The sequence below is a fragment of the Gekko japonicus genome, unplaced genomic scaffold, assembly GCF_001447785.1.
Source record: "Gekko japonicus isolate JY-2015 unplaced genomic scaffold, Gekko_japonicus_V1.1 scaffold870, whole genome shotgun sequence".
Classification (NCBI taxonomy): domain Eukaryota; kingdom Metazoa; phylum Chordata; class Lepidosauria; order Squamata; family Gekkonidae; genus Gekko; species Gekko japonicus.
The window spans coordinates 283,473-309,020 of record NW_015163627.1 but is presented as its reverse complement, the minus strand read 5'-3'; the positions used below and the strand labels follow the sequence as shown (position 1 = coordinate 309,020).

Sequence of the window (25,548 nt, the reverse complement as noted above, 5' to 3'; positions counted from 1 at the left end):
AAAAGAAAAATCGCCCCCAAAGTATTACAGTTGGATTTATGGTAGTTAAATACCATAGCAAAGCACGGGTTTTGAGCTAGTTTACATATAAGTGGGTAGAAGGTTTAATTTTTGAATGACAAAACAGGTGTGTGTGGCAGCAAAAAACTGAACCAGTGTGACACTCATCTTTCCTTTCTGTCACTGTAGATACTTTGCTTCCAATCCAGTTCCAGCCATGGAAGCCAGCCAGGCTGGGAAGGAAAGATGGCTGAAGCAGGGGAGAGTGGGGTTGGCTGCCATCGCTCACAGGCACCTTGCAGAAATTAGGCCCTTGACTTCCTGAAATTGGATGGACGAATGGGAATAAACAAACATGGCCGCCCCCCACCAGTTCTAATCTGGCCCTCTGAGAACAGCTAAAGAACTAGAGGTTGTATTTCTCTCCAAAGGTTTCTTCATATAAAAGCCATTTTCAGTTATATCGGCATATAAAATATTACATTCCCTTTTAGTGAGACAGATGGATACACACACACACAACAAGGTTGTGAATTTCTGGCAAAATGTTATCAATGGAAGAGAATGGTTAGAACTTGCCGGGAATTGTATTTCAGTATGACACGTGTTAATACTTTAATGTTCCAAAGTTGGTTAAATTATTCCAAAGTAACAGATTTACAGTTTATGATTCATGAGTTTAAATAATTTGGCAAAAGCAGAAAGGTGGGTATTTGCCCCCCCCAAAAAAAAGTAGGAATGAAGAAAAAAATGCCTCTCTCTCTCTCTCTGTGTAAATGGGGGATAATTAATACACTTAAATGATAACCTGGGGAAAAAAACCTGAAATCTCTAATAAGCAAGTTTTCAAAGTGCTGCATCGACAAAAGCCCCATTAAAATAATTGAGCTTTAATCAAGCAGTAAATGAGTTTGAAAATCAGGCAACCAACATGATCCAGGGGGGAAAAAGTATGGATTTTCCTGTGTCATCTCAGGCAAGTTACTCGACATCTCTAAACTGGGAGTTTTAAACACCACTGTGTACGTGTGTATGTGTGCAAAGTGCCATCGAGTCGCAGCTGATTTATGGCAATCCCATATGGTTTTCAAGACAAGTGATTAAGCAGAGGTGGTTTGCACTGCCTTCCTCTGCAAAGTGTTCCTTGGTGGTCTCCATCCCAGTACTGACCCTGCTTAGCTTCTGAGATCTGATGAGATCGGGTTATACCAGGGGTGTCAAACATGCAGCCTGGGGGCCAGATCAGGCCCCCAGTGGGCCTCCATAAGGCCTGAAGTGGAACTGGCCATCTCCTGCTTCCAGTTCTACTGCTGTTGCTGCTGCATCATAGCTTACTTTGCCAGACTCTCTTAATCACTCAGCCATTTCATGTTTTAACCCGGGTCCTGGACTCAGAACTCTGAGCATGAGATTTCTGTGGTGAATGTCAATAAATCAAAAGTAGGGTTGCAGCTTACAGAGCTAATGTTTTAAGCATGTTTTTATTTTAAGTAAAAAAAACCTTTGTGTTTGTGTCCCTTATAAATTTATATCTCTGCTTCCTGGTATTACATTTTATGACACACATGGCCCGGCCCAACAAGGTCTCATTTATGTCAAATCCGGCCCTCATAACAAATGAGTCCGACACCCCGAGGTTATACTATACCATTCCGCATCCTGATTTTCACTGAAGTGCTACACAGTAACATCAGTGAACAGATCAGGGGGTTCCCTTGCACTGTATTAACGCTGAAAATAATTCCTAGGATTCTTTGTGGGAAAGCTCAGGCTGCAATCCTAAAAATGCTTTCCTGGGAGTCGGCCCCATTGAATAAAATGGGGCTTACTTCTCACATCTGCCTAGAATTGGTTCCTATAGTCAGTTATTTATTTACTTCATTTATATCCCTTTTTCCTCCCCGATGGAGACCCCAGTTGGCTTCCAAAATCCTCCCTTCTCCATTTTATCATCACAACAACCCTGTGAGGTAGATTAGGCCTAAGACAGTGTGACTGGTCCAAGGTTTCCTGGCAAACGTCCCTAGCAGAGGAGGAATTTGAACCTGGGTCTTGCAAATCTTAGTCTATCACTCTTAACCAGTGCACCAAGCTGGCTCTCAAGGCAGGCAGTGCTGGCTCTTCAGCTTGGAAATGGAGACAAGCACCACACCCCTAGAGTCGGATTTGACCGGCTTTCAAGCAAGGGAAGCCTTTACCTTTAAGGCCATCCCAAAGAAAAAGAAATGCAAGAAAGCAAAGTGGCTTTCTGATGAGGCTTTACAAATAGCAGAGGAAAGAAGGAAAGCGAAAGGCAAAGGCGAAAAGGAAAGATTTGCCCAACTGAACTCAGACCAAGAGTGATCCCCCTGGAGAAGGAAATGGCAACCCACTCCAGTACTTTTGCCAAGAAAACCCCATGGAAAGTACCAAAAGGCTAAAAGATATGACGCTGGAAGATGAGCCCCTCAGGTCGGAAGGTGTCCAATATGCTACTGAGGAAGAGCAGAGGGCAAGTACAAGTAACCCCAGAAAGAGTGAAACGGCTGGGCCAAAGCCGAAAGGACGCTCAGTTGTGGATGTGTCTGATGGTGAAAGGAAAGTCCGATGCTGCAAAGAACAATACTGCATAGGAACCTGGAATGTAAGATCTATGAATCAAGGTAAGCTTGACGTGGTCAAAAATGAGATGGCAAGACTGAACATCGATATCCTAGGAATCAGTGAACTAAAGTGGACAGGAATGGGCGAATTTAACTCAGAAGACCATTATATCTACTACTGTGGCCAGGAATCTCGTAGAAAAAATGGTGTGGCCTTTATAGTCAACAAGAGAGTGCAAAAGTCAGTACTGGGATACAATCTCAAAAATGACAGAATGATTTCTGTCCGATTCCAAGGCAAACCATTCAACATCACAGTAATCCAAGTCTATGCCCCAACCACTGATGCAGAAGAGGCTGAAGTGGACCGGTTCTATGAAGACCTACAACACCTCCTAGAACTAACACCAAAAAATGATGTCCTCATCATCATAGGGGACTGGAATGCTAAAGTAGGAAGTCAAAAGGTAACCGGAATAACAGACAAGTTTGGCCTTGGAAAGCAAAATGAAGCAGGGCAAAGGTTAACAGAGTTTTGTCAAGAGAACACACTGGTCATAGCGAACACCCTTTTCCAACAACCTAAGAGGCGACTCTACACATGGACATCACCAGATGGGCAACACCGAAATCAGATTGACTATATAATTTGCAGTCAAAGATGGAGAAGCTCTATCCAGTCAGTAAAAACAAGACCTGGAGCTGACTGTGGTTCAGATCATGAGCTACTCATTGCAAAATTCAGACTTAAACTGAAGAAAATTGGGAAAACCACGAGGCCATTCAGGTTTGACCTAGATCGCATCCCTGATGAATATACAGTAGAGGTGAAGAATAGATTCAAGGGTCTGGATTTGATAGATAGAGTGCCTGAAGAACTATGGACAGAGGTTCGTGACATCGTACAGGAGGCAGCAATCACCACCATACCAAAGAAAAAGAAATGCAAGAAAGCAAAATGGCTTTCTGATGAGGCTTTACAAATAGCAGAGGAAAGAAGGAAAGCGAAAGGCAAAGGCGAAAAGGAAAGATTTACCCAACTGAACGCAGATTTCCAGAGAACAGCAAGGAGAGATAAGGAGGCCTTCCTGAATGAACAGTGCAAAGTAATAGAAGAAAACAATAGAATGGGAAGGACTAGAGATCTCTTCAAGAAAATTGGAGAAATCAAGGGAGCGTTCCATGCAAAGCTGGCCATGATAAAGGACAAAAACGGTAGGGACCTAACAGAAGCAGAAGAGATTAGGAAAAGATGGCAAGAATACACAGAAGAACTATACAAGAAAGACCTCAATGTCCTTGACAAACACGACGGTATAATCACTGACCTTGAGCCAGACATCCTGGAATGTGAAGTTAAATGGGCCTTAGAAAGCATTACTAACAACAAAGCTAGTGGAGGTGATGGTATTCCAGCTGAGCTATTCAAAGTCTTAGAAGATGATGCTGTTATGACACTGTCTAACCATCTCATCCTTTGCCGTCCCCGTCTTCTTTGACCTTCAATCTTTCCCAGCATCAGGGTTTTCTCCAGTGAGTGCAAACATGTCTTTCAAATGCCGGGAAAGATGCCTGGCTTTAAAGTTTGATGCGAACGTATCAAGCAAGCTAGTACTGTGAAAGGGTCATTATGGCTCCTGATTCTGCCACTTTCTCCAGATACTTGGTGACATATCTCTGCAGGTCTGCTATTGGTTCACTGACTTCAGCCTTTGAGAAGTTCCTGGTGGTGATGCACTGTGCTAAAACTGATGCTGCTTTTGGAAGAGCAGTTCTTCAGAGCCTGTTTCTTCAAGACGACCTGCAGATAACATCAGGTACATGGCTCCCTAGTCATCAAATCACCGCAGACTGTGACTGCAGCCATGAAATTAAAAGACGCCTGCTCCTTGGGAGGAAAGCGATGGCGAACCTAAACAGCATGATAAAAAGTAGAGACATCACCCTGCCAACAAAAGTCCGCATGGTCAAAGCAATGGTATTCCCAGTAGTCATGTATGGCTGCGAGCGTTGGACTATAAGGAAGGCTGAGCGCCGAAGAATAGATTCTTTTGAACTATGGTGCTGGAGGAGACTCTTGAGAGTCCCTTGGACTGCAAGAAGATCAAATCAGTCAATCCTCAAAGAAATCAACCCTGACTGTTCCCTGGAAGGCCAGATAATGAAACTGAAGCTCAAATACTTTGGCCACCAAATGAGAAGGGAGCACTCACTGGAGAAGACCCTGATGCTGGGAAAGATTGAAGGTCAAAGAAGACGGGGACGGCAAAGGATGAGATGGTTAGACAGTGTCATCGATGCAACGAACATGAAATTGAGCCAACTTCAGAGGACGGCGGAAGACAGGAGGGCCTGGCGGGAGATGATCCATGGGGTCGCGAAGAGTTGGACTCGACTGTGCGACTGAACAACAACAACAAACTCTGCATAGGGTTGCAGTTAGTGACATAAAACTGATATACTTATGCAATACAGATTGAGTTATTTAGTTTTAGATGTGCTGCTGCTGATTCACTGTACTTTACGTTTGCACTGAGCTAAAGCAACTAGTCCAAATGACAGCTAGGGATCTAGCAGGACCACCAAAGGCAACTCAGCACAGGAAAAAGCATAGAATCCTTGTCATCTCATTTTCGGAGGATCTTTACCTTTAGCAGAATGGTACACCAGCCATGCCCTAACCTGGATAACCCAGGCTAGCCCAATCTTGTCTGATCTCAGAAGCGAAGTGGAGTCAACCCTGGTTACTATTTGGATGGGAGATCTACAAGGAATACCAGAGTTGTGACATGGAGGCAGGGCAAACCACCTCTGAACGTCTCTTGTTTTGAAAACTCCACTGGGGTCACCATAAAACAGTTGTGACTTTGTGGCACTTTCAACCACTACGCACCAGTCATGGGAGATGCTGTCATCTGGATGCTGTCTTACTCCAGCACAGTTTAATTTAGGACAATAAACGGCTACAATAAACGATATGCAACAAATGCACGAGTGTTTTCCCTCGCTTTTGCTGTGCATCTCCGTCAGGTTTTCTTTTTCATTCTGCATTTATTTCCTCCCTTTCAGCGCTCAGTTTGCTTCCTGTTCACTGTTTCCCTGGGTTTTCTGAGAGTGGTTTTGTGCTGATTTCCCCCTTGTTTAGCTTCCGAGCCAAAGGTAATTCAAAAGCATACAGATTCCCTCGGATTTCTCCCCCTGTCCCTTTGCTGCCCCTTGTAGGTCACTCCCCTGCCCACATTGGGGTTGTTCCGCCCACTCTGTACCTTCTGCCATTCATTGGTGTACAAGCTCCATTGATCGCTTTTCCCCTCGTTATTTTACATTTAATTTTTTTTTAACAAGCGGCATGAGTCTAGTGATATAAACTATCACTAGATTTGGATTGCTGGGGAAAAAAGAAACGACAGGGAAAAACATGCTTCTCTGGTAGCTCTCTGAGAAGTCTCTTTGCAAGCTCTGAAAGGGGGGAGGGAGGGAGGGAGGGAAAGACCAGCATCAGGTTGTGTGCCATTGATCAAGCCCACCAGCAAGCATCACAGCCACCACCAATGCTCAGCTGGTGACCAGTGTTCCCTCTAAGCTGAGTTAGGGTGAGCTAGCTCACAGTATTTTAGCCTCCGGCTCACACATTTTTGTCTTAGCTTAGGAAGGATGGCTCCAGGGCAAAACAATTTATGCAGCAGCCAAATGGCTCGCTCACAACTTTAATGCCGGTAGCTCACAAGGTAGAATTTTTGCTCACAAAACTCCATAGCTTAGAGGGAGCATTGCTGGTGGCCATCACAGAAATGAAAAGAAAGCTTTAACCCACCCAGCCAAGTATTCCACAATACCCAGCAAGCCTCCCAAGTGCTTTGGCCATGAGCTCACTCTGTTTGTTCTCAGAACAAACAGGATTTATAGGATTTGGATCCAGCAAGTGGGGACACGCCTCCGAGCTCCTTTTTGGAAATCAACTGAGATGTCATGCTGAAGGGTCCCCCCCCCCCCCCGCCCCCAAGGGGCCCCCCCCCCCCCCGGCCATCTCCCTTCTTCTCTTTCTCCCCCATGAGTCCGTGCAGATCTGACATTACTGTGCATATGGTGGATTTAAATTAACATTTTATCACTAGTCTCATACAAAAAATATTAAACGGTGGGGAAAATAATTAAAAACCAATTCAAAATGGCGATTGTGTGGCAAAGAAAGGGGGATGGTGACTCTTTTCCATTTTTCACAATTTTCACACAACAGAGAATCCACTAGAGCATGGCAATTAAAAAAGGGAGTTTCACAACTGCTCTAGTCAGTTTCAAAAATAGTTTGGTCAATTTCAGGATTTTTTAAAAAAAGAACTTTGCCTGCATTCCTTTGTGTTCCCTTTCCTTCAAGGAACTGAACCAGGAGGATTTAAATGGAAGGCGCTTACTTGACGCTACTGCGCAGCTGTGATAGGGCGACTGTGTAAATTTAAAAAAACCAAACCTTTGGACTCCACCCCCCACATGTCACAAGTGACGTTCCCATCCCGATTAAGAAAAACTGCGTTTTTTGGTTGTAGCTGCAAAATAAATACATCAGAGAAAAAAGAACAGTGGTACAGCAGGCACAGAATCCAAAGCCAAGCTTAAAAGTCTTGACTGTTCGGACTCTCTGCAGTGAGCTGTGCGTGTGTGATAGGCCTTTGTTATTTAATTCATTCTCAACTTTATCTCAAATGAGATTTCCACCAGGGTGCCATACACAGGCAATAAATCATAGCTTTGACAGCTGTGGAGTCCCTGTGTCAACACTCGAACAGTGATACTCAGTTTCTTCCCGTTTGCCTTTGCATAGTCTTTCATACTTACAGCACAATCCTAAGGAGAGTTACGCCCTTCTAAATCCATTGAAATCGATGGGTTTAGAAGGGTACAGCTCCGTTTAGGACCACCTTCTAAAGCGGCCCTCCTCTTGGATGTAAACTTTGTAATAACTGATGATTAATCTCTACTGACAAGGCAGTTATAAAATTAACAGTAGAATATAATTTAACCCAAGAGACTGCGAAATATGCTGAAGTTAGGTAGCTATGCATATTTTATGTAATACAGATAACACAGGAATCCAATAGATGCATAATTTTAACCTACCTAAGATTTTTCCTGTTTCACATAAATTTTGATTAATGGTCCTCTCACCTTCAAGGACATTTGTTTTCAGATCTTTGATATATCATGCTTTTAAATAAATATATGCTAGATCTGAAGGGAGATTAAAATGATCTATTGAAGTATTTGCTCAAGATGGGTATAGGAAATATCTAAAACATCTGGAAAGGTATTTGATATTAAGGAACTTTTACTGCGCTCCTCTGAAGAGGTATTCCAGTCTGTGGAATTTGACTGGCATAACTCTGCATAGGATTGCCCTGTCTGCTTTGAACAGATCCCTAGCGAGAAAGCAATTTTCAGTTGTATCCTAAGCAGAGTTACACCCTCTAAACTCTAGTGAAGCCCAAGGCTTAGAATGATACCCCTCTGCTCAAGATGGAACTGTCTCTCTAAGCTCTTGCATATGCATGCCTAGCACGTCACTGTGATCTAATTTTTAAAATAATGTTATTTCTTTTAACATTTCATGCAAAGTGAATTTCAACAAAGAAAATGAAAATTTACGTACTTAGAAAATTGTATTTAAGGAGTTAAGACGGGTTACTGTGATTTTCCGGTGTTTCTCAATATTGGCAAAGTGATCAGTCGAGAAGCCTAATATGTAATATGAGGTGAATTAGCAAACGGGAAACTTTCTCTCTGAGTATCCGTTTTTTATGAATGGGCTGAGTGTCCAAAAATGTAATCTATCTTTGTGACTACCATAGGTATTTTGGATTTTCCATTCCAACTTTATGTAGAATTGCTTTTTATGTAGAGCTGGTTTTCAAACGTTGGGCAAGAACCAGCCACTTTCCCAGTCTCATTGACTCCAGTACGGGAAACGTAAACTCATGTTTTTTAAGTCCTTCCCATTGAAAAAATAACCTTTGCCCACTGCCATGAAGCCCAGAAACTACAGAAAGAGAGGAGCAGTCTCAAAAGCCCCTAAAGCCCTCCTTGCAGGAGAAGAATGGTGGAAAACTTGTCTTTAAGCAGGTTCATAAAAGACATTCCAGCCATTCTTGTTCCCCAAGGAATCATATACAATTTTTAGGGGCCTGACATCCTCTTTTTTGTACAACAGGGCCATCCTGTGTGGTCTACTTATTCCTTTTCTAAAAACCTCAAGGTCAACTGATACATTTTAAATTTATGGAGCAAGATAGGACAAGCAAAAGAACAGGACAGGGAAATCTAAGAGATTTATTACCACTGATGTGTAGAACTCCTGCAGAAGTGCAGATAAGCTCAATATCCACCTAACTGAGCATCCTAATACATACATACATATATATATAAAGGTAAAGGTTTCTCTTGCTTGAAAGCCAGTTGAATCTGACTCTAGGGATGCGGTGCTCATCTCCGTTTCCAAGCCGAAGAGCCAGCGCTGTCCGAAGACATCTCTGTGGTCATGTGCCTGGCATGACTAGATGCCGAGGCGCACGGAACGTTGTTACCTTCCCACCAAAGTGATACCTATTTATCTACTTGCAATTCCTTGCTTTCGAACAGCTAGGTTGGCAAGAGCTGGGACCAGAGACGGGAGCTCACTCTGTCACATGGCACTCGGGTCTCGAACTGCTGAACTACCAACCTTCTGGTCTGCAGTTCAGCATCTTAACCACTTGAGCCACCGCAGCCCTATATACATACATACATACATACATACATACACACACACACACACACACACATACATACATACCGTGTTTCCCCGAAAATAAGACACTGTCTTATATTTATTTTTTCTCAAGAAGACACACTAGGGCTTATACCACAAATGCATAGAAATCCTGCTAGGGCTTATTTTGGGGGTAGGTCTTATTTTCGGGGAAACACGGTATATATGTATGTATTGTTTGCAAGAATTCCTGCACTAAAACCCAAATTGGCCAGGGCCCCCAAGGTGTGCTTCTGTAACACCTGGCATACTGTCGGTGGTTAATAAATGTCAGTTGCAATGAAGGAATCCCTCCAATGAGATGGAAGCAAGTCTTGTGCCATCTTAATGACAGCTTTATTGTGGGTTAAGTATTTGTGGTATATCTAATATACTTAAGTATATCTAATACTCCTGACAAGGCTTCCAGGTTCTCTTCAGGAGATTTCCAGAGTAGCGGCTGTGTCAAGATGGTTGCATAAAAAATGTGTCTTTTGCAACTTTTAAGAACCAGGCATCAGGGGTCGTGGCCCAGAGTAGTGGTCTTCATTCTTTCCAGACCCAGGACCCACTGAGCTACAAGCACAGAAGAGGGGCTAGATATATAGAGAGAGCCAGTTTGGTGTAGTGGTTAAGCATGCAGACTCTAATCTGGGAGAACCGGGTTTGATTACCCACATGCAGCTTCTGGCGTGACCTTGGCTCAGTCACAAGTTCTCTCGGAGCTGTTCTCTCAAGAGCAGTTCTCTCAGAGCTCTCTCAGCCCCACCTACCTCACAGGGTGTCTGTTGTGGTGAGAGGAAGGGAAAGGAGATTGTAAACCGCTCTGAGACTCTGAGTGAAGGGAGAGGTATAAATCCAATCTCCTCTTCTCTTCCTCCTCTTATGAGCCCCCTGGGGTTATGGTCAGGTCCATGAGAAGGAGACAAAGACCCGGGGATGGGAGACATACAAGCATTGGGAGCTGTACTCCAGTGAGGAACAAGCTTAGATTTGCCAACCTCCAGGTGACATTTGGAGATCTCCTGCTATTACAATTGATCTCCGGATGACCAAATTCAGTTCCCAGGGAGAAAATGTCTGCTTTGGAGAGTGGACTGGATGGCATTATACCCTGCTGAAGCTCCTCCTCTCCTAACTCTGCCCTCTCCAGGCTCCACCCCCCAATCTCCGGGTTTTTCCCAACTCAGAGCTGGCAATCATAAAAATGCTACTGGTCAGAACCACTAGGGGGTTACCTCTCCCATGTCTTCCTGTCCTACGCGTGCAAAGGAAGGCAGGAAGAATGGCACTCTTGCTTTCTGTGCAGTATTTATTTATTTATTTCTCACATTTTTATCCCGCCCTCCCCGCGAGCGGGCTCAGGGCGGCTCACAACAAGGGCATCAAGTGCCAGTATAATCATTAAAATCAAAATAAAACAATCAGATTATCAGTAATATTATTGCTTCAGTCAAATCAAGATGAAGGCTTGAGAATATTAACCCAGGGGATATTAACCCAGAGCCCATTTTGGTCCATCACGGTACTGTAAAAGTTTTATATTGGGCCGTCCCTCATGGTCGTTGGTGGAGGTGGTAGTGTTGTCAGCTCTGGGTAGGGAAATTTCTGGAGGTTTGGGGTTGGAGTCTGGGAAGAGTGGGGTTTGGGGTGGGTATGATGCCATTGCGTGGTATGATGCCATTGGGTCCACTCTCCAAAGCAGCCATTTCCTCCAGGGGAACGGATCTTTGTAGTCGGGAGATCTCCAGGCCCCACCTAGGGGATGGCCATCCTACTTACACAACAAATTTGACGTATTGGTTAAGAGTGGCGGACTCTAATCTGGAGAACTGGGTTTTATTATATATGTGATAGGATGACCTTGGATCAGTCACAAGTTCTCTCAGGAGCAGTTCTTGAAAGGGCTTTCTCAGCCCCACCTGCCTCACAGGGTGTCTGTTGTGGGAAGAGGAAGGGAAGGAGAGTATAAGCTGATCTGAGCCTCCTAGTGAAGGGAGGGGTACAAATCCAACTCCTCTTCTCCCCTCCTCCTCCTAGAAGGCAGCAAATTAAAAATGGCAGTCATATAGGGCTTCACAATGCAGCAGGAAGTGCTCCCCAACCCATCTGAGGGTCCCAAACACCTGCTGAAGACCACTGGACTAGTGTCCACTTCATAAGAAGGCTCAGGGTGAGACTGGCTGCTCACATCTACTGAGAAGCCAGCCCCATGGAGCTGAGTCCCAGTGGGCGCAGAACTGCAATGTGCAATCTCATGCACACTTACCAGGGAGTAAGGCCCCTGGAAAGCAACAAGACTTCTTTCTGAAGCCAACTCTTGGATGGGAAATTCCTGGAGATTTACCAGCCAAGCCTGGGCGGGCAGAGTCTGAGGAGGCACGGGAGTTCAGGAAGGATGTGCTGCCCTAGACTCCACCCTCTGAAGATGCCACTTTCTCCAGGGGAACGAATCTCTGTATGGTAACCCTGTATCTGAATAAACATGCCTAGATTTGGACTGTAGGATATATCTATATCTATATATGAGATATAAAAATGAATGAAATGGAAATGTTTCTTCAGATTATCTATCTATCTATCTATCTATCTATCTATCTATCTATCTATCTATCTATCTATCTATCTATCTATCTAATGTTTGCATTTAATACATATATATATATGATATAAAAATGAATGAAATGCAAATGTTTCTTCAGGAGATTATCTATCTATCGAACAATGTTTGTATTCCATACCTTTATGTCTGAAATGATTGTGTGTGTGCCGGGAACACGATGTGAAACAGAGACAGGTGGCACACAGGACACACTCTCCACTTTCCCCATGGAAATTCTTCTATCGGTCACCCCCCCCCGCCCCTCACTCTGGGCTGCGGGGGGAGGCCTCTCTCCCATCACGTGCCCTCCCACATGAGCCCCCTGCTCCCCCCAAAAGGCAAGGCTGAGGGGCGCTACCACCTCCCGCCCCCTCCGACCGGCTGGGACGGAGGCACCGGAAGTGTGAACCGCGCGTGGCACTGTGAGGGGACGGGGGGAGGGGGAGAGAGGCCGGCATCGTGGAAGGCTCCGGCGCCTGCGCAGTACGGGCGGCCGCTGTCGGTCGCTGATGCCGCGCCCCCCCACTGAGGGACCGTTCAGGGCGGTTGGCGGTGGTTCCTCTCTGGGAGCGAGAGGGGCGAGTACCGCAGGAGGGGGGTGGGGCGCGAGGGGGCGGTTGGCTGCACGCGGGAGGGAGGAGGGAGAGCGGGCGCGAGAGGGAGAGAGAGCGCGAGGGAGGGGCGGAGCGCGCTCGCGCGCGACGATGTGAAGATGGCGGAGTTGCAGATGCTGCTGGAGGAGGAGATCCCGGGGGGGCGCCGGGCCCTTTTCGACAGCTACACCAACCTCGAGCGGGTCGCCGAGTACTGCGAGACCAACTACATCCAGGTACGGAAGGCGGGGGCGGCCGGCGCGTCGGAGGGTCCTCCTCATCCTCCCCCCTCCCCAGCCCCGCGCTGCGCTATGGCAGAGGGCGCCTCTTGCTGCCGGCGTGACTCTGCGCGTGCACGTGGGGGGGGGGGCGGGCGATCGATTCGCCTAACCGCTCCCCCCTCCCCGTTTATTATTATTATTATTATTTTGTTCCCTCCAAAATCGACTCAGCAGGGTTATGTGCACAGGCCCGGATGGAGCTTGCAACGGGGTGGGGTGGGGTGTCTGTGTGGGGGGTCGTTTCGTGGTTCCACGGATGGGGGGTGGCGCGGCGGGGAGGAGGGGCGCTCGCTGAGGGTCTAAGCGGGAGGTTCCCTCCCAGCTGAGCTATGGGAGGAGGGACGCTAAGAGGTTGCAGGTTGGACCTTCTTATAGGAACGGGGGGGGGGGATAAAGTGGGTGTATCATTAGATTCCCCCCCCCCCACGCCCCACTGTAGCATCGAACGTCTGAGACCCCAGAAATATAATAATGTTTGTCGGATGTTTCCAGCTTTGACTGAAATGTCTCTGTTGGAAGGTGATTCCTGGCTGACGTCTAAGAGGATTCACTGTACAATCCTATGCAGAGTTGCTCCAGTCCAGGGCCATTGATTTCTGTGGAATGGATTGCATTAGGGAAGGCATGAATGAGCCTGTTTGTAAAGCCCATAATTTCTCTGTGTGTTTTTTGTTCAGATATGGGATTCTAAATGTATCAGTTTTTTTTAAAGAAGTCCCTAATTCCCCCAACATTTCAGTAGGTCCTGAACATTAGGATATTTGTCAATCCTTTAATTCAAATTGCTAGGCCATGAGACTCTTCTCTGTCTTTATGCCTTTCTGATCTAGCAACTGTCAGTTGGTGGTTGTCAAGTGAGACTGCTTCCACGCTCCTTCTGTGATGTGGGAATGCGTGAACTGACTTGGTGGGTGGTTAGCACCCTGGTGTTTTTACTGTATGCCAGAAAATGAAAATCTCAGTATCGTCCTGGGAAAGCAGGCTGAGATTTAAATATGCAAGCAGACACCTGAAGGCAATTTTTTTTGCAGCCTACCGTTCGTACTGGATCTGCATTACCAATTGTATGCTTCTCAACATAGCCATTCCTTACCATGTGTCGAACTTAGGGAATGGGGTTAATTTTGGATGTGTTATTACATGGTACACATTCTTCTGTTCCACATGGTGATGCAATTAAGTAGTTTCATGCCTGCTGACGGGGATTTTGTGTGCTTGAGATTTCTTTTGATGAATCTGAGACTATCAGTTGCCAAATGCCGGAGGAAAGGCCCTGCCAAATCAGTGGTAGCTTTGACATACTGACATTATCATGACTTTTATCGTCTTGTATGCTGGCAGAGTGATAAATAAGATGTGGATCATGAGAGTGATTATGTTTCAATGTGGTGTCATTAAGTTGAATCTTTCTGGACTTGATGTGAGCGAATGGTGGGGCAAATTTTCCAGGTATTGGTTGCCATCTCACTTTCCAGCAAGTCAATTATATAACATGTGATTCTGACTCGGAGATCAATGTGGGCTGTGCTATACAGATAAGGATGCTGAAATTTTTGCTGCTTCCTAGATATGGTTGCATTGTAAAATAGTGCAGCATGTTCCAAGGAGACCCCTAGGAGCAGTAAAACAAAGGCACAAAATTCCAGCGAGTGTGTTTCTTCCAGGAAGTTTGTGTTTTTAAAAGCGTAGGCACGGTGAGAAGGATTATGGCAATTTAAAGATGATGGTTGTAGCACAAAAAGCACACAGAAAGGATAGAACAGTTTAAACAGCATAATGGGATGCTGTGCTGTGTTCCACTCACATCGCTGGATGACTAACCCTACAAAGTGGATATTGATATCAAATGGAACTGAGTGTGTTCAGAGATGATTTGGTAGGCAATCTGTCTTTGTGTATGTCCTGTGCTTCCGTCCTGATATCTGAGTGCCCGTATCTGTATTTATGATCGAGACTGAACAGAAGGTTTTTCATTGTACCAGAGAGAGAACAAAAAAGACTTTTCCAAATGTCTTGCTGTGCTTTGTAAGAGCTGGTAGGCTTGGGAGAATTCTTTCTTCTAATCAAAATGGTAGAAAATGTATTCTGGCACTTTGACCTGAAGATGATTGAATTTCTGATCAGGCTTTGCTGTAACGATTGTGTGAAAAGGTGAGAGAGCTGTTATCACTACCTTCAAAAGCCTTGGAGAATTTCACTGAGTGTTGCTGAAAGTCAGGAAAGTATTGTTTTGGGATAAAACCAGTCTAAAACCCAAGCTAGGTAGATCAGATTTTTGCCCAGATAGGCAAGGCTGTTTGAATATATGCTTATGTGTGATTTTGTTAACCTAATCCTTTGGTATTTTGTTATGCTGTATAAATATCTTCCATGGTCCAAAACAGAAAACATAACACTAAATACAGTGAAGAAGAGCCCTGCTGGATCAGACTGACAGTCCATCTTAGTCTAGCCTTCTGTCTCACACAGAGGAACTGGTTGGCCACTGTGTGAGACAGGATGCTGGACTAGATGGGCTGTTGGTCTGATCCAGCAGGGCTCTTCTTATGTTCTTATGAAGCTGTCAGATAACAGAAAATATGCCAGGTGTCCTGATAAAATTTGTTTTGCGTTATTAATTTACTAAGGAAAACAAGCAATGGTTAATTGCTAGTTTTATCCAGTGTTACAGTAAAAGTTGCTTATTCTAATCACAATTACCAAAACATACAATTTTGCCAGTGCTATAGTCCTCTTGTTTTAAAATCAGCAGGCATAACTTAAAGTACCTAAATTGCTATGGTACCCGCAGTTTAGAAGTGCTTCTGATTTATTTCATACCTCTGTAGTGGATGGCACCTTTTACCAGTTTCATCTGGGGCACCACCTGCACCCACCTTGTGGGATGTGACTCGGGTACAATTATTCATTCACTGATGAGCTCCTGGCTGGGCTACTATAATACACTTTACTTGGGGCTGCCCTTGAAGATGATTTGGAAGTGGCAGTTAGTCCGAATGCAGTAGCCAGACTGCTGACCAGAGTCTAGCACAAATAACCTATTATCGCCCCGGTCACATGGCAAAGTTGCCGCGGGAGAGGCATGGAAGGTGGGCGGATTATCCGGGCGCGATCACACCCCAACATCTGGGAAGTGGAGTGCACCCGTGGCTTACCGCCGACAATGCACATGTAAAAACTAGTACCTCCAAGGTACTAGTAAATGTTTGCCACGGGCTGGCTCCAGACGCCCGTGGTGTGATCGCACCGGCATGCGGCATTTCCCTCCGGTCCCTCGTTTACCCGCTGGCGCTGAGGGAAGGACCCGTGGTGTGCCGCCAGCGCGTCTGATTGCGTAATCGCGGATCAAACTACGCCGGGGCAATTAGCCACGCCTCCCCCCCGTGATATCTGGCCCGTGTGACCGGGGCCTATGTCTGCCTTAAAACAGCATTGGCTAGTTCCAGGCCAAATTCAGTGTCTTGCTTTAGGCCGTTAAAGCCTTAGATGGCCAGGATACCTAAAAGATTTCCTACTCTCATTTTTTTTTCTGGACTGGCAGTTAAGATCTGTAGCACAGGTCCTGCTTCATCTTGCATCAGTAGCAGATGGAAAACTGACAACTAGAAGAAGGGAATTTTTAATTATGGTACCCTAACATTGGATGGAGGAGCTGCGGTGGCTCAAGTGGTTAAGACACTGAACTGCAGGCTGTGGAAGGTCAGTAGTTCAGCAGTTCGAGACCCGGGTGCCGCATGATGGAGTGAGCTCCCATCTCTAGTTCCAGCTCCTGCCAACCTAGCAGTTCGAAAGCAAGAAATTGCAAGTAGATAAATAGGTACCACTTTGGTGGGAAGGTAACAGCATTCCGTGCACCTTGGTGTCTAGTCATGCCGGCCACATGACCACGAAAATGTCTTCGGACAGCGCTGGCTCTTCGGCTTTGAAACGGAGATGAGCACCGCAACCCTAGAGTCGGATTCGACTGACGTTCGAGCAAGGGAACCTTTACTTTTACTTTAACATTGGATAACAGTGTTATTGATGCAATGAACATGAAATTAAGCAAACTCCGGAGTACAGTGGAAGACAGGAGGGCCTGGCATGATGTGGTCCATGGGGTTACGAAGAGTTGGACTTGACTGTGCAACTGAACAATAACAAAAACTTTGGAATGCCTTTCCATTGGCAGTTTGCCTGGTGCCAGAATTGGTAATCTTCTAGCAGCTGGTAAAGACCTTTATCTGGGCTTTAAGAACACAAGAGAAGCCAATGTTGAATCAGGCCAATGGCCCATCCAGTTCAACACTCTGTCACACAGTGGCTAAAAATACCAGGTGCCATCATGAGGTCCATCAGTGGGGCCAGGACACTAGAAGCCCTCCCACTGTTCTCCCCCCACCCCCGCACCAATAATACAGAGCATCACTTGGCTCAGACTGAGAGTTCCTATCTCTACCTTGTGGCTTTATTTTTGGACTGGTTATCTGGTGGGGTGTGTTTGCTTGGGCTTTGGGTTTTGTAAACCTTTGCTCTGACTTCTGCCGATGCTTATAATACTACATTTTTATATGGTTGTTTTTAGCTAATGATCTGTCTTCAGTCTCAGAAAGGTGGAGTGTAGATAAATAAGAGTTTTAATGAGGAGTTGTTAGGTTTTTGGAGGGTGGGTGAAGTTAGGTTCTGATATTTTTATTGCATGTTTTACATTTTATTTCAAAGGAATAGCTGTGTTAGTATATCAAAGCAAAATAAAGCAGAAGTCCAGTGTCACCTTAAAGAATAACATTTATTCCATTGTGAACTTTTGTGAGTCAGAGCTCACTTCCTCAGGTGCAGGTGAGAGAGAATCAGAGTTACCTCTCTGCCCCCAAATTGTTCCTTGCCCCCCTTCCCTTCTGTATCTTTCCTGAGGAAAATGATTTTCTCTTCCTTGCATCTGAGGAAGTGAGCTCTGCCTCACAAAAGCTCATGCTGGAATACACGTGGTTAGTCTTCAAGATGCCGCTGGACTTCTGTTTTATTACTTTTTTGTATTTAATTATGCTGTAAGGTGCCTGAGGGCTTTTGGGCTGAGAGATGGGAATACACATTGATCAACGAACAGCCTTGGTGATGACCTCAAATTCTAAATGTGCAAGTTAGCTAAGTACGCAATGGGAATTCCCAGATGTGGAAATTACATTCCAGTTTTTATTGGAGTCCAACATATTTTGCATTGTAGATTATTCAGTCTGGCTGGGTGGAGTGTAACTCCATCCACTGAACATGCATCCAGACGCCATCAACTGGACATGCATCCCAGTCCTGTGTATGTTTACTTAGTAAGTCTCAAAGCATTTGGGGGCAGGGGAGGGGCTTACTCCCTGCTGAGTATGCATTTGATTGCAGCCTCGTATTACGAATAAAATCAAAGAGCAAGCATTTTTCACCTATTTCATAGACTTTTTAAAGAGTTTAGGTACGTATGGGATAAATGAGTAAGTGCTGCTGCTTCGTGAATATTGTAGTTGGGCTACCTTAATCTGTGTAAAACATAACGTGACCATACTTTACCCTCCCATAATCCTTTTTTTGCTTGCTACTGAGCTACTGGGGTGGGGGGAGCCAGCGGTTTGGACATGGATTTATGAGATGTGCGTATATTTTTACAAACTGTCACAAAGAAACAGTCCGTAAATAATGAATGGTGGAGAAATGACTAGGAAAGCAGGCTGTATGAGGAAACCGTCTGCAAAATGCAGAGGCCAGGAAAGACCAGAGCTATTGATGACTTCTGCTAAGCATATTGGCAGGTCCTGACATGCGTGCAGGTGTTAAGGCTCCGTAGCCGAATTTTGTTTTGTACACATCGTGTTAGAAACTGAATTGCCTTATTGTAATACTTTATTGAAGACAGATCATTTTGTAGAGACATGTAGGTGTTGAGTGTTCTGTTTTGAACTAGTCATGCTAGAATGTCTGCCAGAAATGTCTCCCCTTAATATGCTTACTTTCTGGCTCAACTTCATTCAGTTTGAATATGCGATTAGTAGAAACCAACTGTAACCCACTGCGTTGGAGAATATTTAAAGTGATTTTAATGCTTTATACTAGGATGACAGGCTTGTGATGGAAAAAATAGAGTTTTACCTGGCGGTCATGTGATTTTTCTAATAAATGTCTGCAAAATGATGATCAGGGTAGAATTGCATCATTAGTCAATATTATTTTTTCCAGTTTTTTTTTTAAAACTGGCCAGATTAAAGGATTGAAACTTGATGCAGTGTTAGGTGGGGAGCCAGTACAGCAATTAGAGTAGAACATGATCCGTAGAGTTGTGTGAACTCTGACTTTAAAAGAATTTCTTGTTTTTCGAGGAATGCGAAATTTAGTCTACAGATTAAATTATGTAAAAATAAGCACGCTTGGATAAATTGAGTTTGCTTAATTTTTGGTTTGAAAAATGTTGTGATTGAACAAAATGTGGAATGTTTTGGTGAGGCCTAAAGATGCAAGGAAGATAGACATGTTTTGTGGAAATGAGAGAAAGTCAGAAGGCGGCATGCAGGAATTGGGAGGCCACAAGGGATAGAGCAGGGGTGTCAAATAAGGCCTGGGGACTGCAACCAGCCTGTCCAGGGTTCTTATGCGGTCCATGAACAACTGGTGCAAGGGAGGGAATGCTGGGGGGAGTGGGTGGAGCCACTCCATTGTGGCTTCAGCACAGCAGAACAACCTTGTCTGTAGTTGTCGAGCACCAGTCCGCCTATGTGAGTTTTCCTCTGCACCCCCCTCCCAGCCCATGGGCCTTGCAGTGAGGACACACTAACTCAGAGCTTACCAGTTGCTGCCCTTTGTACAGTTTCTATCTCCGGTGCCTGGCATTACATTTTATGGCACACGTGGCCCAGCCTGCCAAAGTGACATTTATGTCCGCTCAGGCCCTCGTAACAAATGAGTTTGACACCTCTCGGATAGAGAGTTTAGAGTCCATGTTTAGAGCATGGAAGTTTCACAGCTTGAAAACTGTACTTGAAATGGATCAAACTGCAAATTAAGAAATGAAACAGACTAGGTGCCACTTTAGCGCATTTCCCCCTTGTTGGTATGTAAAGCAAAATAGAATTACTAGAAAAACATCAGTGCTCTTTTGCTGTACATACCAACAAGAGATCTGTCAAATAATTTAGGGAAAAGAAGATTCCTTTGACTTGTTTGCTCTACTGTTTGTATAAAATGTAAATAGAAGCCAGTAAACAAACCTGCTTCATAACCCTTTGAACTGAATGGGAAGCTGCCTTGTAATCTGGTATGAATCCTAATAATAGGGTATTCTGTCAGCTCCTGCAGATTGTAGACCTTGCTGTCTGCTCCTGTTGGTAGCTTTTGCAAGCACTAATGAAGTGAATTTTGAGGCTCCACATTCCTAGCAGTTTAAATGACAATGCAGTGTCTGCTCCACGTTATCGGCTTTCTCTTCTGTAACTCAACAGTAATTCAAATTGGAGAACGATAGGAAGCTCTAGAATGGAGGTTAACCATGCAAAATGCGTGTCTTGTAAGGAGGAGGTACTAAGTCTGCACAATACAATTTTTATATGTTTATCCATTTAACTCTGAACATGACAGGTCTTGCCTGAGATTTTTATGGTGGAATGTGAGCGGAATACTGGTTGGGGAAGTCTGTTCCTCAAGCGTGAGCTGCTGTGCGCAGATATCTAAATCTGTGGATTGGGCCCATCCTGAGAGAAAGGAGATTTTTCTCCAGACCTGGGGGACCTCCCAGGTTTGCAGAAAAATCTTATTGGGGGGGGGGTTAACTCTCCCAAACAATAATTTTATGTGCACATGCAGTGCAGCTGAAGAGGTAGTCAAGGTAAGGGGTGGGAGATATGGGAGAAATATTGACCGGGGGGGGGAAGAGGGGGATATATTGTCTGAGAAGGGGAGGGGGGAGAAATAGAAGGGGTAAGACTGTCAGGAAAGGGGAGGGGGAGAAAGAGGGGTGGAAGATTGCTTGAGAAGGAGGGAGCGGGAAGGAAGCAGTCTCCTGTAAGTTTCTTGTGGGTCCCCACTTGTTAAGTATATTTGCAATTTTGTTTCAACAAAAACGAAGTCATTTAAACTTTTAAATGTTGTAAAAATACCAAATCTAAAATCTTACTAAGCAAAAAAAAGGTGTGTTTTCAGTTGGAAAAAGGAGGGCCTTCTGGAATGGTTGGGAACTCTCCTACCACAGACCCTGCAAAAAGGAAGTAGGCTGATCTTTCTGTCTCCAGTTGGGTAAAGAGTACCCGCCCATCTACAGTTTGCCTTCCTGCCTCTGTGAGAGCATGCTAGGAGGGGAGCTCTGAGGGATCATTTCTCCAGGGCTCGTAGGTTGTTTTCTTTCTTTGAGTTCTCTCCTTCTTCATTGTCTTTAACTTTGCTCCTTCCTTAGTTCCCCGCTTAGCCCACTGTGCTAGCGATAAATTAAAAGAGAAAATTTGGCTCAAAGTGGTAGGATTGGGGCTTGAGTATAACCCAATCAAGCCTGGATTGATAACTGAGTTAAAATTGACACACTCGAGATGGTTTGCCTTTTAAAGTGAATTTAAAAAGGTATATTTCAGAACAAACACATGAAACAACCCGGAAAATCCACAGCAACTAAAAAACACATGCATGATGTAAATGTTTAATCAGGCATTCCGGGATTTTAAGTTTTATGTAGTATAAGCCTCAGGAAAACACACAGACAGGTTAAGAACATATTTACAAAACACTCTGCTGCGACTAAATGATGCAGCAGGGTTTTTCAGTGTTCCTCAAAATTGCCCAATTTTTCTGTTGGAGAAACTGAAAAAGTCCTCAAACGTTTTCATGATGTACATTTTGAGTGTGAAAAAACTTGCCTTAAGAAGCATTTTACTCATTCTAAGATAGAAAATATCTTATTGGAGTGTCTTTTCACTGTTCCCTTTAACGCTTGGGGGGAAAAAAACCTTGGGAAAAATAGGGGGAGGGGTTTTCCCCTGGGCCATGACATCACAACTACAGCTCCCATTGGCCATGACATCACAACTATAGCTCCTATGGGCTAATGCTTGGCTGCTGTGTGTCTGAGGTACATTTCTGTGCTCTCCTTGTTACAGGCAGTTTTATTTATTTATGATTTTTATAGTCTGCCTTTCTCACTGAGACTCAAGGTAGATTACACAGTGTAAGTCAATGTCAGTGGGATGATACATCTGCTAAGCAATGCAATAAGACTAGGATTGCAGGAACTAGAAACAAAGCTGTCAACTGAACAAAGCGTAATTATTAAACATGAGATATGAAGTAGTGCAAAACATGGTATTACATAAATAGAAGCAAAGCACTTTCTTGGAGCAGTCTGTTCTGTCCCTAATGGGACAATTTCCTGATCAGGTTCTGCTGAGGCCTGGGATGTCTTGGGGCCCACGGATTCCCTTTCAGCCATCTGAAGAGGTGACTACTACTGCCACAATCCATCCTGGAACTGGGAACCATCACAGATTGGTTGAGAGGGAAAAATTTCTGCCTTCTGGAAAGTGAGAAGCAATCTTAGATACTATCACAGCAGCGTGCTCAGCTTGGTCCTTCGACTTTCTGTTCCTGTGTATTTGCAGGGCTGATGGTAGCAGCTATCAATAGTGTTCCCTAAGCGTGGGCTCACAATTGTCAACTCCAGGGGACACAGCTGCCTTACCAGCAAGTTATTGCTCTGAGGCATCTTCTCAGACTGTGAACTGACAACTTCAACTAGATCTGAAGTGGCCGATGGTAAAGAACCTTCTCCTGAAGGAAAAATTGGTCTGGGTACAGACAGATGTAGAGATCACAATTGGTGTCAACTTATCTGGGTCAGGAGTCCTTTGTTCACTGGGACACGTTCCGGGGATATGGAACCATCTGGAAAGCTTCGGGAATTTTCAAGCCATCCGCCTAGCATTAGTTCACTTCCACGAAAAGATCTCTCTCCAACATTTGCATTCAGATAGACAACATGGTGGTGAATGAGTGTTATCAGTTGCCAGGGAGGTATGAGGTCCAGCAAGACTGTGGAGAGAAGTGGTGGTTCTGCTGTAGTGGGGGGAAGAGTGTCTCTCCTCTTTGAGAGTGGAGTGCTTTCAGGCAAACTGACTTGGTTGCAGTTAGTTGGGACCCAGTGTAGTTGGACCCAGAGTAGTGGCTCTGTTTGAAGAGCTGTCCCTCTATTTCTCAGTATCCTGGATGTAGACCTTGTATCCAGAGAATGCTAAACTGATAAAATCTTGTTTTCTGTGCCCACAAGTGGAACAGGACAAGTCCATGGCCTCCTGCCTATTACACATCTTTCCATCAATGGCATGACTGGCAAGGGTCCTGAACAAGCTCAGACAAGAGAGGATGGAGCTTATGTGTGTCACCCCTTTTTGGAATAGGTGGCTTTGTGTTCTCAAGGTCTATCAATTCAGTCCACTTGAGACTTGACAGTTGTTTTGAGAGTTGACAGTTGTCTCACGCCTCACTTCTTCATCCAGGCCTGAGTGGTCTGTGTTTAACCATACTGAAGTTAAATGACGCTGCTGAGAGAAGGTTTCTCAGAACTGGGAAGTCATTGTCCAGGTTGTGTTATGCCCCTGGAAGGTGGATGTCTGGTGGCAGAAGGAAAAGGTATTTGATCTGGAGATCCATGTCTGCCTCAGGTGTTCTTGAATGCATTCTTGTTCTCAAGTGAAAATGGAACATTGGACTTGGTGTGACAGAGGAGGACGTTTTGGAACCCACCCTTTCATGTAGAGGGATTGTTCTGAGCATCTTGTTGGATACTATGACTACCTCCATGGACTTGCTGCCTGCACTCTTATGATCCTCCCCCCCCCTCCATATTGTCTCTACTGTGTTTTTCTTGTGTTAATCAGTGTTATCTCTTGGCTCCTCCTGTGTCAGTTTCAGTCTGTTGATTCATTCGTTTTTCTCTGCCTTCACCTTACTTAGTGGATAAGAAACCCTGGCTTGAAGATGCACACAGTGTGGTTGACTTGGTTTGCTGTGAAGTCTCCAAAGAGTAGATGGGCAGGTATTGTCTCCTCAACTGGAGGCTGAAAGATTAGCCTAATTCCTCTGACCAGGTATTTTGAGTAGGAGAATACCCATAATGTGCCCAAATGCCCTGTTCTGTCTCAAGTAAAAGGAACCTTAATGGTAAGTCCAGTCTTCCATTTTACGTTTTGAAAACTGTAAAGTGTTTAGTCGATTTGATAAGACAGTAGCAGTGCATTCCTCTTCACAGTTACTCTAACCTAAGCCTTTTGATTTCAGTGGGCTTTGACCAGAGTAGCTTTGCATAGGGATTGCACTGTAAGCATTGTACATTTTTCATTTTATCCCAGGTTTGAGTCTTTAAATGTTCCCTGCCCCCAGAAATGTCCAGAACAGTTACATCTGTGGGGTTCACGCTTCATTTCTCTTCTGTGTACCTGGCCTGAAGTTTCATTTCATGCATCTGATGGTGGGCTCAAGTCCATGAAATCTTATGCTGCAATAAAGTTGTGAGTCCAGATTCCATCTTGTGTTTGCTGCAACAGCCTAACACAGCTACTTCACCGGGTTATATTTATATTGTAATCACTACTGTTTTTGTTGCTGCATTATGAATATAGAAGCATGTTAGATTGATGGGACAGTATTTGTATTTCAGTTCACGGTCTCAGTTTAATACAAAAGTCCTTAGCCTTAGGTAAATGATACTGTCAATCCCAGTTAGTTACATTGCTTCATTCTTTTACTGTATTCCATTTCATTCCTTTTTAAAAAAAAGTCATGTTAGTGCATTGGTATGACTTAGATTAGGTTGGGGAAAGACCTTCCACTAGTAAACTGTAATCAAAGCCATTTGAGGTTGTTTTATATATTTGTTACAAACAATTTCAAATTTAGCCTTGTTTTATGGTTCTGATGTGTGCTGCAGACCATTTGTAAAATCTCTTGACACACTGGATTAAAGGAATTTATTTTCCATTATATCTAGAATATTTGCTGTCCATTAACCCCCCCCCCCAAACATTAATTTTAAAAGAACCTGTATTTGGACATAAATATTTCTTAATTTTTTATTACTATAGGTGAGTACAATGTTGCATAAACTGAATTCTGCTGCAGGTGATTTTGCAAGAAGACACTGTTTTCATGAAATAAATTCCTTTTAGTTTTTAGGCATTAGTCTTCAAAATAGTGGTCTTGCTAAGAAAATAATACATACTAAATTAAAGTAAAATACTTCTTTTATTTCTTGAGGTCAGAAAATGTAAAATTTACTTAGAGATTAAGCAATCTTGACATAAGAACATAAGAGAAGCCAATGTTGGATCAGGCCAATGGCCCATCCAGTCCAACACTCTGTCACACAGTGGCCAAAAATACCAGGTGCCATCAGGAGGTCCAGCAGTGGGGCCAGGACACTAGAAGCCCTCCCACTGTCCCCCCCCAAGCTCCAAGAATACAGTGCATCACTTTCCCCAGCCCGAGAGTTCCTATCTATACCTTGTGGCTAATAACCAATGATGGACTTCTGCTCCATATGCTTATCTAATTCCCTCTTGAAGCTGTCCATGCTTGTAGCCACCGCCACCTCCTGTGGCAGTGAATTCCATGTGTTAATCACTCTTTGGGTGAAGAAGTACTTCCTTTTATCTGTTCTAACCTGACCGCTCAGCAATTTCATGGAGTGCCCATGAGTTCTTGTATTGTGAGAAAGGGAGAAAAG

At 44.4% G+C, this 25,548-nt stretch overlaps 1 protein-coding gene across 8 annotated transcripts in view; it reads left to right on the top strand.

Moving 5' to 3' along the window:
* Positions 1-12,609: 12,609 nt before the first annotated feature.
* The window catches only part of ABI2 (abl-interactor 2), a 68,973-nt gene continuing 56,034 nt past the window's right edge, over positions 12,610-25,548 (top strand). For all 8 annotated transcript variants that reach the window (XM_015407523.1, XM_015407521.1, XM_015407516.1 and 5 more), the window contains exon 1: positions 12,610-12,791. In XM_015407523.1, coding sequence (XP_015263009.1) covers positions 12,675-12,791 — 117 coding nt within the window. In that variant the 5' untranslated portion in view covers positions 12,610-12,674. The remainder of the gene's footprint in view (positions 12,792-25,548) is intronic.